Source organism: Lithobates pipiens, unplaced genomic scaffold, assembly GCF_037356315.1.
Source record: "Lithobates pipiens isolate NorthernLeopardFrog02 unplaced genomic scaffold, aLitPip1_a1.2 Scaffold_27, whole genome shotgun sequence".
NCBI classification, from domain to species: domain Eukaryota; kingdom Metazoa; phylum Chordata; class Amphibia; order Anura; family Ranidae; genus Lithobates; species Lithobates pipiens.
This window is the reverse complement of record NW_027507788.1, coordinates 178697747-178712916: the sequence shown is the minus strand read 5'-3', so window position 1 is coordinate 178712916 and position 15170 is coordinate 178697747. Positions and strand designations below refer to the sequence as shown.

At 46.1% G+C, this 15170-nt stretch overlaps 1 protein-coding gene across 1 annotated transcript in view; it reads left to right on the top strand.

Moving 5' to 3' along the window:
- Positions 1–743: 743 nt before the first annotated feature.
- The window catches only part of LOC143934384 (indolethylamine N-methyltransferase-like), a 115656-nt gene continuing 101229 nt past the window's right edge, over positions 744–15170 (top strand). Inside the window, exons 1-2 of the mRNA XM_077457953.1 lie at positions 744–894; positions 1459–1666. Coding sequence (XP_077314079.1) covers positions 744–894; positions 1459–1666 — 359 coding nt within the window. The remainder of the gene's footprint in view (positions 895–1458; positions 1667–15170) is intronic.

Here is a 15170-nt window from a genome sequence, read left to right as displayed (position 1 = left end):
TCATCTCTCCGGGGTCCAGCGATGGCTGATCTGATCCAGCGACGGGTGATTTTCAGTACAGGGCTGTCCATACATCCGTCTTCTGTCTCCACTGCGGAGACACTGCGGGGATCCCAGTGCTGACGTTTCTTATATTAGGAGGGCAGGGCCACCCGTCACCTGACCCCGCCCCCTCTGACGCTGATGAGGGAAGCCATGGGGTTCCCCAGTGACGTATGGGTGACCCCGCCCCCCTCTGATGTAACGCACCTGGGTATCAAATATTTATTTTACTCACTGAACTGCAACTCAATTTATAGCATTTGTTTTATGTGTTTTTTTCTGGATTTTTGGTAGATATTCTGTCTCTATCATTTAAAATACATCTATGATAAAAAAATTATAGACCCTTCATTACTTTGTAATTGGGCAAACTTTTAAAATCTGCAGGGGATCAAATAATTATTTCCCCACTGTATAATATTTGGGTGTTCTAAGTAATTTTCTAGTAAAAAATACAGATTTTTACTTGAAAACAACAAATGTAAAAATAAATCTGGTCTTAAAGTGGTTAAACCTTTGCAAACTCAGCTGGCAGTCATACCTCAGTCAGCACTATCCACATGACTGCTTTGTAAATATATTTATGATTATATTACAATAAAATGTAACCACCTTATTTTAAAAGAATATAAATAGAACTCAAACATTAAAGCTTAATTGAAAGCAGAAATAAAAGAGGTGAAGTTCATCACTGCAGGACGATGGATTCCACAACACATAAACTCTATCATGTACACGGAATGGATTCCAGAAGTTATCTTGATATGTATTTCTCTAATAAGGAAGACATGGTCTTTGCAGAGGATGCTTTAAAATTTCCAATGGTGATGATTCACTATCAGTTCAGCACCGGTATGTACAGCATAGATTGATATTTTTAACAAAAAAGACTAATGTTGGTAATAAACCTAATAGTGTCACTCACATAAGTGGCAGTCTCCAAAGCTCTGACCTCACAGCTTCCTATTTCTGGTAGAGGGAGAATGCTTTATTCCTTACTCAAAAATCAAGCTTTTTCTATAGAAAAAAAATATATACCTCACTATGGGCTCTTCCACATTTTGTTGTTATACAAACTGCAATTGAAGTTGGTTTGATTGATATTGTATAACACAGAGGTACATGAAATTCAATTTAATTTGTAAATAAATATTAAAAATCAACACAAAAAATTGGGTTTCCTCTGGAGCAACCAATCCCTGTCTGATTTAGTATAATTGGTTGAATGAAGTCTACCTTTGGGTAATTAATGTTCTTGGAGTAAGCAAGTCCAGGATAAGGCTTTAGACCAGTACCAATCAAGGTTGGGTTCTAGAATTTTTTTTTAGAAACTTCTCCAGTGGGTTTTAAAAACCATTTTATTGTGTAAATTATTTTTCGGGTAAGATAACATCTGAATCTCTAATATTCCTCCAGGTCGAACTGAGGGTACATTTTTGATTGACATCAGCCTTGGTTCCATCATTCACCATCTTTATTCCGGCTCTAAGTTTTTCAAAAAAATAGTCCTATTAAGATTCCAAGAGAAATGTATCATGGAACTGAACAGATGGCTGCATGACCGTACCGGAGCATATGATTGGTCGCATAGATCATCAGCCGCAGCTGAGTTAGAAGGAACGAGGTGACTTATCCCCTTTCTGATTTTTGCATTTTAGGTTGCAGAAGATTGTTTCTTTAAAGGCAACTTCTATAGTTTTTGAGTATATTTAATTTATTAAGTTGTTTAAAATACAAACTTTTTTTTCATGTTTTTAGTCAGGTAACTTTGAAATATTGTATTTCAAAAGTTCAAATCTATGTTTTCATCCAGCAGATGGAGCTCTCACCTCTTTATAATGTTTTTATTCTGGCTCTCCTCATCTACTGTGCTGAAAAAGCACATTCACATTGTTTAAAGTAGAAGTCTCCTTTATTAATGTGCGTTGATGAGGCTGCACTGATGGGCACTGATAGGCTGCACTGATGGGCACTGATAGGTGGCACTGATGAGGCGGCACTGGTGGGCTCTGATCTGGAGGCACTGATGAGGCTGCACTGATGGCCACTGATAGGTGGCACTGAAGGGCACTGATAAGTGGCACTAATAAGTGGCACTGATAGGCACTGGTAGGTGACACTGATAGGCAGCACTGATAGGTGGCACTGATGATGCAAAACCGGTGGGTACTGATTGGAAGCACTGGTGGGCACTGATGAGGCAGCAGTGCCTCTCTGTGTGAGTGACCAATGTCCTATTTACAGAAGCCAGTGATCAGCTTTTTTTTTCTCCTCACACTGTCAGCGTTTTCTATAACAAGATATAGTTTATATACATATTAAACCTGAATTCTAGGCAGATATTAGAGACTCATATTAACGGAACTCTGTAATCATTTTAAATGTAAATAGTGTAAGTACCTGAATCCAACCTGTTATCCGCCCCTTGCAGGCTCTGTACTACAGGACTAGAGTGTGAGAGGAAAAAGCAGCACATGTTCATGTGGTGATAGAAGGAAGGAGTAGAGTGACAGAGAGACAAGACCATCACTGGGCTGCTTCTCATATCACTGTCCAGTCACAGAGTGGGGAGGGTCCAGGACAACCTGGGCTTAGAGGAAGTGGGTTTAATGATCCCGGTCATCAGACTGAGGACATCAAGTGGCATAAAAATTGTACTTTGGGGATATCTCTGGACTGAAGGTGAATATTGCATAAAAATCTGGTTGTGTTATTTCATTTTTTAACATACTAGTCATCTTCTTATTTGTATCTTGAGTTCTGTTTTTTTTATTTCAAAGTATTTTATTGAATTTATAGAATAGCATACAGTAGCATAGATATAACAAATAGACATCAGTATGAGAAGTTACTCAAGAACAGCCCATCCCTGACTGAGCAGATGGCTAAAAAGGGAAAAGATACTAGACATGTGCATTCGTTTTCCTCCGAATGCATTTTCGTCCGAATTTCAGGTATTTTCGTTTTCGTTTTGACAAACGATAACGAAAGTGCAGATTCCGAAAAATGAAAGATCCGACATAAATAAATGCTTTTTTTCGTTTTCGTTGTTACAACAGTTCGATATAGAATAGGAGATTCGAAGTGACCGTTCGATATAGAACAGGAGATTCGACGTGACTCCATATGTCTATTGAACCTGTGGTCGAATGTGCCTAAGTTTCGTTTACCTCTATTACCTTAGGAGATTCGACGTGACTCCATATGTCTATTGAACCTGTGGTCGAATGTGCCTAAGTTTCGTTTACCTCTATTACCTTAGGAGATTCGACGTGACTCCATATGTTGTCTATTGAACCTGTGGTCGAATGTGCCTAAGTTTCGTTTACCTCTATTAGTCCTATCATATAGAAAAGCTTCGACAGAGAGTAAATATTCGACATAGAGAGAACAGAATCGACAGAGAGAAACGATACTGGAATTGGGTGGGGGAAGTAAAATAAAAAAAAAATAATGATGATGATGAATGTTATTGGCTGATTGTAACCAGAGAGGAGGAGCAGTAAACTAACAGAACACGTGTACAGCCAACTTACATTCACTTACGATTTGCTAGCAGAGAGAGACAGACACACTGAATTATTTCAGAAGACAGTCAATCTTAGCTAGTCCGTTTGTGTTCCTGAATCATTCAGCAATCAAGCATAAGCACAGCAGCAGAACAATAGTGAAGCAAGCTACAGTTGAACTTAGCTTTTTCCTAAAAATCTGATGCTATAATGTTAGTGTGAGAAGCTTAGTGATTCTAGTGTTGCTGCTATAGCCTCAGAGGCTGCCTGTGTTGTGTGGGGATCTATTAGACTTGTGTTACCTGTCTGATCATCACTGTGATCGCTATCACCAGTCCACCAGTTTCTGTTCGAACGAGTACTAGTATATAATATATATACAGAAACAGCAATGTACCGTTCTGGAAACGCGAAGGCAGGTAGAGGTAGTGGTCGTGGACGCGGTCGCGGTGGACGCCTTGCTAAAAGAAGTGGCAAGGTCTCTGCTACTAGTGTCTCTGACACTTCTGCCACCACAAACATGCTGTCCACAACAGTGGGTGCCACCACCACCAGTTCTACTATGAGTTTTCCTGCCAGACCACCATCTGCTGCAGCTTCCACTGCCAGTGCAGTGCTTCCTTCTGCTTCTACAGGTGTCATGGCTTCTTATTTTTATGGGATAGGCAAGAAACCTAGTGTAAAACAAGTGGCGTTGCCTGTACACTCACAACCACCAATCACACAGCCAGTGACACTGCCCAGCTCCCCAAACAAGCAATTGAGGAAGACAGCAGCAGAGACAGAGTGCGAGACTTTTATATCATTGTCCCAAGAGAATGATTCTGAATGTGATGCTCCTCTTTCCCCAACCACTGCAGACGTTTTATACACTCTTACCCCACAAGAGTTGCAGCATGACGTAGAGCACGTGCAAGAGGAATATTCTGTGAGGAGTAGGACAGGTAGCAGTCCACTTTTTTCATCTGCTGCTAACTCCCCTTCTCCCTCTGTTATTATAGAGGAAGAATCCTGTGATGATAACACCGACCTCCCCAGCACCCCTGCAACAGCTTCCACCACTGGTGTGCTACCTGCTGCAGCTATATCAGCCCATACTACTACTAGTGATCAGGGTAAAGGGGCTGCATCCCGCCGCAGCAATGTGTGGAAATACTTCCAAACAGTGGAAGGCGGGTTCTTTGCAAAGTGCAAGTTGTGTGGGAAGCAAGTCAGCAGGGGTAAAAAGTTGGGACATTTAACCAACGCTGGTATGAACCTGCATCTCAGAAATCACCACAGTTCTACTTTACTGCGGGCAGAGGCAGAAAAAGATGGTAGAGCAGGAAGCAGCATAACAGACTCTGACTGTACTGGTGGTACCTCCTCAGCCACACCACAGACTCAGAGCACAGCCCATAGAGAGGGTTCAATTAGGACAAACCGTCCACATGCAGTAGTTCCACTGCAGGCCCAATCAGGCTCCTCATCCTCCCAAGGACATTATCAGCCCACCCTAGATAGTTTTGTTGGCTTTAGCTCCAAGGGCATGTCAAAACAGCAGGCCAACAAGATCACCCGCCTCATTGGCCAATTCATTGCTGTTGGAGGAGCCTCTTTTCGCATGATTGAAGGGGAGCCATTTAAACAGCTGATGCATGCCGTTGCTCCACGATACGTTATTCCTGCACGAACAACTTTCAGCAGAAAGATTGTTCCAGCACTGTACCATTCGTGTGCTGCATTATTAAAGGAAAAAATGGCCAAAGCTGAGGGTCAGACAATACATTTGACCACTGATTTGTGGACAGCTCCCAGCGGTCAACATGCTTTCCTGTCTTTGACTGCACACTGGTGGCAGGCCACTGTGCCTGTTGGTGGTGGCACTACTGCAAGAGCTCAAACTTCATCAGGAAGCAGGTCTGCAGCTCAAGACCAGCAGGGTTATCAAGCTTTCCTGCTGCACACAGAAGTCCGCGATGATAGACACAGCTCTGCCAACATATTGCGGGCAATTAGAGCGATGTTGGCCAATTGGTTTGGAGAGCAGGCAGACACCAATGTTTCTGTTGGGTTCATAGTGACAGACGGAGGTTCAAACATGGTCAAAGCACTCCAAGATGGATCTTTTGTCGGTGTGCGCTGTTCTGCACACATACTGCATTTAGTGGTCAAGGGTGCAATCCCAGTGGAGAAAAACAACAAGATTGCTCACATTTTGGACCTTTGCAGGAAAATTGCAGGGCATTTCCACCGCAGTGTAGTTGCTAGTCAACTGTTGAGGGAGGAGCAAGAACAATCAGGGCTCCCCATACATCGCCTGAAACAAGATGTCAGCACCCGGTGGAACTATACCCTGGAAATGCTGGAACGCATTTTGGAGCAAAAGACAGCCATCCACAATATATCATCTCACCATAGCATTGGGATTGATTCCACACTGGGACGTGATGACTGGTGTATAATTGGCCAGCTTGTTTCTGTCTTAAAACCTTTTCGCAATGTGACGGAAAACTTGAGTCAGAGCAATGCCAGCCTAGGACAGGTCATACCCTTGTTTACCTATCTCATTGATAAGATGCGATCATTCCTAGAAAGCAGTGAGCCGGTTTGTGGCAGCTCAATTCATGCCGATGTAGCGTCTTTCATCAGAAAGCTACAAGACAATTTAAAAGATCGGCTAAATGACCGTGTCCGCAAAAGCCCTGAACTCATGCTGGCTACCCTGTGTGATCCCAGGATCAAAGGTAAACTGGCACTCAGAGACAACAGCCTTTCCTACTGGAAAGAAAAACTCATTGAAAGAGTCCATAATTTGCAGCAACAAAGAGGTATGCTGAATGAGGCCGATTTGGAACATTCACCTGCAATGACTGCTATTTCAAGGCCTGACACCATCACTCAAAAACAACTGAGTGGAGCATGTGCATGTTGGGTAGAGGCACTTGACAATCTGGTGGATGCAGGTCAAGCAGCAGGTAATCGAGAGGAGAGCAGTGCCTCTGAAATGGTCAGGGCCTACCTATATGAAGCCCCTTTGCTTCCTACAGAGGACCCTTTGACCTATTGGGATGGTAAGAAAAGTGTGTGGCCTGGTCTTTGCCTGGTTGCCCAGAAACTACTATCCTGTCCTCCAACCAGTGTGCAAAGTGAGAGAGTTTTCTTTATTACTGGGAACATCCCTAATCCACACCGTGCACAACTAACACCCCATTTGATGGAACAAATAACTTTCCTCAAATTTAACCTCCCCAAGCTGGGTTACCCTACCTTTAACTTGTGAGACCCAAATTATTGCCACCATGTGAAGAAGATACATGGGGCTCAGAGGAACCATCCAAATGTTGAGGAAAAGCATTTTTTTTTATTTTCTTACCACTTGAAGTTGACATTCACAATAGCAGTTCTCTTCGGTGTGACCCCAAGATTTAAATAGAATTTGTTTTTGTCAAGCAATCCAATTAATGAATGTGTAATTGTGTATGTGTAGAGTGACTAGAGTGTGTGTGATTGCATGAATGAATGTTGTGTGAATGGACAGTAGCAAGGGTTGAAGCCTTGACGTGGCGCTACTGCTCACGTGTTGCTGTCTTTGTACATACAAATAGCAACCTGTGCTAATTTAACCATTTTTTTGTATGATGGTCTGGAAATAAGAGACAATGATTATTATTGATGGAGCGACTGTCAACTCAAGGATCAGAATATGTTACCAACACAACATAGAACAAAGAAACATACAGCTGGAAACGTGATTCTATGCAAGATAGATTAGTTGGTCACTGCTGAGCTGCACCCAGATGCCCATGACCCCTCATATTTGCCATCTCTGACCCAGGGGACACCAGGGCCCTCTCTTATCCTCTGCCTGTAAGGTCTCCTGAGACCAGGTGACAGATGCACTCCATAGAAGTTAGAAGTGCACTGCTAGGTACAGGTAGCTGATCTTAGGACTGACTGCTGCGGATTGTACCCAGGGAGATTCAGGACACAGGTCTACAGGATCACTAACACAGATCCCAATGGGAGCTGGAGCATAGATTCCCCCTGGGCGCGGAGTCTAAGAGCCAGCAGGTGTTCACCAGAGCCTCCAGTGGTGAGGATGGACTTCGCAGCAGTCTGGCTCCAGGTCGCGGCCCCTAGGGTCTCACAGCTCACACTCTCAGTAGACTACAAGAGAAGGAAGCAGCAGGCTGGGACAACAATGATAGTAAGGGTATAAGGCAGAGTTCAGGGCAACTAGCAGACTGGAACAGAGTACACGCCAAAGGTTCCGGGTCACAGGCAGACAGGGATGGTTGTGGACATGCCAAAAAGTGAAGGGCACAAGCAGACAGGAATCGCTGAGAACACACCAATGTCAGTAACCGAGACAAACATAGAGCACACAGCAAGCAGGAACCCAACCACACCTTGGATACTTTAGTGGTTTCTAATCACTACTAGCTTGCGGTGCACAGGTTAATATAAGGTTCCCTGATAGGGCCTGGGGTGGAGCCATGCTAGAGGAGAGGTTATAAAAACCACCAGGTGGAAGTGTCTGGCCTCTTAGTCTGAACACATGAGGGGAGGTATTGGTAAGCAGACAGAGGAAGATCACTGCATAACAAATAACAATTACACCGCCTGTTTCATGACCATCTGCAATTGTCTGAAGTCACTGGTGTGAGTAATCTATCCTGCTGCCATGTTACTCAAGCCCTGGAAATTATGCCTGCCCTTTGAGCTGTTTCCCCTTGTGATTGAGCTAGCCTCAGCCTGTGAACCTCTGTCCAGTTAACTGTTGCCCTCATGATTGCAAGCCTTCAACCTATGCCCTGTAAACTGTCGAGGGCTGTATGGTTAACCCCTGCTGTAACTATCTGCTGTGTATTCTGGTGGAGGGAAAGCTGAAAGGCGTGACTGGACACCAGAGGCGTAACTAGAAACCTCAGGGCCCCGGTGCAAGAAATCAGGAAGGCCCCCCCAAAAAGCATTATTTTGATACTTTTTTTTTTTTTACAATGTATAACAAAAGTAAAACATTTCTGTTTCTGATTTAAAGTTACCATAACTGTCAAGAGGAAGCTTCTATGAACAACTTTATCCATGCCCAAAAAATGCAGCCTGCCCATGTCCCCCAATGCAGCGCGTGTCCCCCAATGCAGCGCGTGTCCCCCGTGCAGCCTGTGTCCACCAATGCAGCGTGTGTCCACCAGTGCAGCATGTGTCCCCCAATGCAGCCTGTGACACTAGTTCAGTGTGTGTCCCCCAGTGCAGCGTGTGACCCCCCATGCAGCTTGTGTCACCAGTGCAGTGTGTCCACCAGTGCAGCCTGTGTCCCCCAGTGCAGCGTGTGACACCAATGCAGCCTGTGTCCACCAATGCAGCGTGTGACACCAATGCAGCGTGTGTCCCCCAATGCAGCCTGTGACACCAGTTCAGTGTGTGTCCCCCAGTGCAGCGTGTGGACACCAGTGCAGTGTGTGACCCCCCATGCAGCTTGTGTCACCAGTGCAGTGTGTCCCCCAGTGCAGCGTGTGGACACCAGTGCAGTGTGTGTCCACCAGTGCAGCGTGCCGTGTATCCCCCAGTGCAGTGTGTGTCCCCCATGCAGCCTGTGTCCCCCGTGCAGTGTGTGTCCACCAGTGCAGTGTGTGACCCCCAATGCAGCCTGTGTCCCCCAGTGCAGCCTGTGTCCCCCAGTGCAGCGTGTGGACACTGGACACCAGTGCAGCGTGTGGACACCAGTACAGTGTGTGACCCCCCATGCAGCGTGTGGAGCCCAGTGCAGCCTGTGTCCCCCAGTGCAGCGTGTGACACCAATGCAGCCTGTGTCCCCCAGTGCAGCCTGGGACACCAATGCAGCCTGTGACACCAATGCAGCCTGTGTCCCCCAGTGCAGCCTGTGTCCACCAATGCAGCGTGTGTCCACCAGTGCAGCGTGTGACCCCCCATGCAGCCTGTGTCCCCATTGCGGCCTGTGTCCCCAATGCAGCGTGTGACACCAGTGCAGTGTGTGACCCCCCAGTGCAGCGTGTGACACCAATGCAGCCTGTGTCCCCCAGTGCAGCCTGTCTCCACCAGTGCAGTGTGTGACCCCCCCATGCAGCCTGTGTCCCCAGTGCAGCATGTATCCACCAGTGCAGTGTGTCCCCCAGTGCAGCCTGTGTCCCCCAGTGCAGCCTGTGTCCCCCAATGCAGCGTGTGGACACCAGTGCAGCGGTGGTACTGCAGGGGGGCAATGGTGGTACTGGAGGGGGACTTCTTACTGATCCCATCCCCCCACCGATCTCATCCTTAAACACTGTGCAATCGCAGAGGGGAGAGCTCCTCCGTCGCCTTCAATGAATTGGTCAGCCCAGTTTTTTAAGTGTCTGCTCCACATCCCTTACAGTATCTCTGCCTATGGATAGGCGGGGCGGAGCGCTTCTCTCTCACGGTCTCTCCCCTCACAGTTGATGAAAGCCCCCCTCCCCGCGGCATGAACCCAACAGACACAAACCCCCGACAGGCAGGTGGGCCCTTCACGCGTCGGGCGGGCGGCCAGTGGGCCCCCTGAAGTGGTGAACTACAGGGCCCTATCTCCCGGTAGAGGAAGACACCTAAGGGGCTCAAAGGTCCCCCTCTGAACCCTGAAGCTATTGAGACAAGCTCGCCTACATTTTACCTTGTTGGAGAAGATACAGGAATTGGCTAACTGAATTTAAGAGAGTATGGTGCAAAATCACCTCCCGTTGATGCCTTATACCATAAATATCTGAAGCCCTTATGCCAACCACAGGCTCCTATACATATAAAAGTGTGATGTCGATGTGAAAATCGCTCTATCTGCCTAGAGAAATACTTTCTTGTGGTTCTCCTTTTTCTTCCTGCATATTTCTCTTGGGGTGCCCCCATGAAGAAATTTAAAAAATTGATAAAGCTCCTAAGGAAGCGTTGACCAAAACACGAAACATGTAGAGCGCCAGAATATATTTAAGATCGGTTCTGTAATTAATACCCTGTCTAGCGTAATCCTTTCTTATATTGAATATTAATGTACAATTTTTCATTCTTCGGACATATACTATATATATAACTAATAGATAGATATGGTTAGGTTATTGCCTAAAATGTACTAATTTAGACAGGATATAAAGCAGTACTTGATATGCTTTTACTCTTCTATATTTTATACAAATAAATATTTTTTTCTATATTCCTTTTCTTTTCTTGTTTTTTCCCTTTTGTGTACTTAAATATAATATTATGCCTAAAAAGTCCAACATAACCAACAGTTTTTTGAGGTTTTTTGCTGTGTGGGTTTTTCTCCCCTTTCCCTGTTTTTTTCCCCCTCATTTTGCTTTATTTCAAGCTATTTAAAGGATGTGGCAATTGGATTTTTTAACTTGGAGTGTATCCACAGAAACCACCCTGTGATAGATACACACTACTTTTATTGTTAACTACAGGGCCCAGTCACGCTTGCGACTGTTGCGACTCTGATAATTTCGCCACTGCTGGACACAATATACATGGGATTACCCTCTGCACAGTGAAATAGTGTAGAGAGAAATCTCTTAAATTTTCTAAGTTCAGCCTGATGGTTAAATGTAGGAAAAGCACAATTATAAGGCCTCTACTAAGTTTATAACTATAAATGGAGTAGTTAATTTAGAGAAACAACATCACATACATATCATAATGAATCGAACTAGGAAAGCAAAACTCAAGAAAACAAGTAGTTTTAAACAACAATTTTTTTTAATGTAGCAAAATATAAAAACATACAAAAATATATACAAATAAACTAAAAAAAACTAATTACATATCCTGATCCTCCCCCAACCTGGTGAGCAGACGCTGTAGGGACATATTCATCCCAGCCATCTGCTCACCAAGGTGCCGAAGGCTCCTTCGGCACCTCTCCAGAGCCACATACTGACGGCGATTGTGGAGGCCCAAGGAACGCCCTAGCCTCCTGGAATAGGCGTACTGCCTTTCTTGGACCTCCAAAATGCGCCGCAGGTAATCTATATGTGGCTCTGGAGGGGGGGGGGGGAGGGGGGGGAAACCGCGGCTTGAGGCACGGAGGAGGAGGAGGCAGCACCCATGGCTGTATCCAGGTGGGGGGAGGATACTGGAGGATGGAAGGGCCCTGGAGAAGCTGCTGAGGAAGGACGGTCAGGCCAACCAGACGCGGGCAGGTTGGACTCATCCACGGGGTGAAGTTCAAGGATAAAGACTTCACCTGTGAGGAAAAGCAAATACATTAGATAGATAATACAATACATACATTACACATGGCTTTTGCACTCTAACCATACATAACATGGTAACATGGGGACGGTTACTTTGATTTAGTTCATCGGCGCAGAGCACTAGCCTATTGTCAGATTAGCTCAGTGTCATGAATTTTGGTGATACGCAAACAACTGTGTTAGGCTGGGTTCACACTTGTGCGATGCGGGAACCCTGCGATTCCACTACGGGTTCCTCCATCGCACCCGACTCGCACAACAGTTCACAACGACATATGCGAACTGCTGGGGAGTGTCATACAGTGTTAATGACACCCCCATTTCAGTTAGCATGTCGCACTGCAAAGTGTCAGTTTGGACATGAATCAGATCGCATGGGTGCCATGCGATCCGATTCTGGTGCGGAAACAAAAAAGGTTCCAGTGCGAGTTTAGTCCGAATGCGATACGATTTCAGTCATACTATCTGTATGGCTGAAATCTCATTGCACGGACATCGCCTGCAATTTGCACTGCAGTGCAAATCGCATGCGATTTTGCACTATGCAGCAGTGTGAACTGGCCCTGAGCCTAGGTTTCCACAAATTTGATGGATAGCAATGTTAGCTGTGAAGTTGACTCAGAATGCAGTTCACATGCACACTAACCCCGCTTTTCATTTAGGCCATTTTAATGTGACTTGAGGTCCATATACCTCCAGAATACACAGGCATGGCTTCAAGTTACGGCAGAATCGTGCAACTTTCAGGCTTTTCAGGCCAACACAGCCTGAAATTTGTACAATTCTGCCGCAATTTTGATGCGACTTTAAAGCAATGCCTGTGTATTCCAGAGGTCTATGGATCTCAAGTTGCATCAAAGTGGGACCAAAGTAGTGCAGGGACTACTTTGAAGTCGCACAGATACGAATAATACTCATTGGAAATCATAGAGTACAAAGTCGCAGGACAAGTTGCACAAGTGGAAATGGAGCCTAAATGAAAAGTGGGTTTTTGTGCATGTGAACTGCATTCTGATGGGCCAACTTTCCAGTTAACATTGCTAGCCATCAGATTTGCCCGTAGCCTTTACAGCGCATGCGCAGGAATGATGATCAGATTTTACTACCACTACCATGAGCTAGTTTCACACTTGTGCGACTTGAAAGTCAAATGCTTTTGCCATGATTTTTGCCATGACTTGAAGCAATGTTTGTGTAATCTTGATGTCTCTGCCACAAGTCGCATCAAAGTCAGACAAAAGTAGTACAAAAACTACTTTGAAGTCGCACAGATATGAACTGAACTCGTTGGTAATCATGGTGTGTGGCTTGTCATGCGACTTTGCAGTCTCAAGTCGCAGGACTAGTCGCACAAGTGTGAAAGGGCCTGAGGCTGTCCGTACCACCTGATCACTGTATTTTTTTACTGGTGGTGACTCGTGATTCTTTCAGTGTACTGGGTTCTAAAAACTGATATGACTCTTTAACTCGGTAACAACTTGTATGATTCTTTATTTAACCACTTGCCGCCCGCCCTATAGGCAATTGACGGCGGCAAAGTGGTTTCATAATCCTGACCGGACGTATTATGACGTGATCAGGATTATGAGCCGCTGCGCGCCCCCGGGGGCGCGCATCGCGGCGATCGTTGTTGCGGGGTGTCAGTCTGACACCCGGCAACTACGATCTCGGTAAAGAGTCGTAGTCGTACTCGTAGACGGAGACTCTTTACCACGTGATCAGCCGTGTCCAATCACGGCTGATCACAGTGTAAATGGGAAGAGCCGGTGATCGGCTTTCCCTCACTCGCAGCTGTCAGACGCGAGTAGAGGAGAGCCGATCGGCTGCTCCTCTGACAGGGGGGGGTCTGTGCTGATCGATTATCAGCACAGCCCCCCCGAGGATGACCACACTGGACCACCAGGGACACCACCAGACCACCAGGGAAAAGGTAATCCTCCCTAGACCACCAGGGATGCCAGTTAGCACAATGGGTGCCAATCAGTGCCCATAATGGATGCCAATCAGTGCCCACAATGGGCATCACTGATTGGCATGCATTATTGTTTGGCACTGATTGGCATCCATTACTATAGCATAACACCAATGCCGCCTATGAGTGCCCACCTGTGCCACCTATGAGTGCCCACCTGTGCCACCTATGAGTGCCCACCTGTGCCGCCTATCCATGCCCATCTGTGCCGCCTATCCATGCCCATCTGTGCCGCCTATCCATGCCGCCCATCCGTGCCGACCATCTGTGCCGCCCATCCGTGCCAATTTGTGCCACCTATCAGTGTCCGTCCGTGTCGCCCATCAGTGCCGCCTATCAGTGCCACTTCATTGGTGCCCAACAGTGCCGCCTTATCAGTGCCCATCAGTGTAGCCCCATCAGTGCCCATCAGTGAAGGAGAAAACGTACTTATTTAAAAAGTTTTGAAACTGAAACAAAAAAATATTATTTTTTTCCAAATTTTCGGTATTTTTTTATTTGTAGCGCAAAAAATAAAAACCGTAGAGGTGATCAAATACCACCAAAAGAAAGCTCTATTTGTGGGAAAAAATGATAAACATTTCATTTGGGTACAGTGTAACATGACCGCGCAAATGGTCATTCAAAGTGCGACAGCGCTGAAAGCTCAAAATTGGTCTGGGCAGGAAGGTGTTTAAAGCGGGAGTCCGCCGGGACTCCGCGTTTTTTTTTTTTTTAAAAGCCAGCAGCTACAAGGTCCTGCCGCCGCCATCTTGGGTATGGGAATCAGGAAATGGAGCCTTTCGGCTTCATTTCCAGGTTCCCTACTGCGCATGCGCGAGCCGCGCGGCGCAATCCGGACGGTCCCCGCTGCCTCTGGGAGCTGTGTGTTTCCCAGCAGGCAGCGGGGCACTTGCTGAAGGGGGCGGGCGCTTGCGGAAAGGGGCGTAACGTACGCCCCTTTCCGCAGAGAGCTAGCCCGGAAGTGGGTGCAGTTACCTGGATTATCCAGGTAACTGCACCCCCCTCCCCCCTGAAAGGTGCCGATTGTGGCGCCGGAGGGGGGGGGGATTCCGATGAGCAGAGGTCCATTTTAGGGTGGACCTCCGCTTTAAGTGCCCAGTATTGAAGTGGTTAACTCGGTGTACTGTGAACTCCTGACTCTTGTTTTAAGTTTGTATCCAGTTCCTGAGTGTCACTGTGCTTATAGTCAGCTGATCTCACTCAAGGATCATATTACCAGGCCTGCTCTGCTATGTAGTGTACTGAGTGCACAGAGTGAAGTGTTTCAAACGAATCAGTTCACTCAGATAAATCGATTCATCCAGTTCACTGAAAATAATCGATTCAAAAGAACGAATCATTCATGAACTGGACATCACTAAATCAGACATCATGAGGAAAGAGTTTTTTAACACCCTAGGGCCTAGGCGAAACCTAATTTTGCCGCCCCTTTGGCCCCACCAC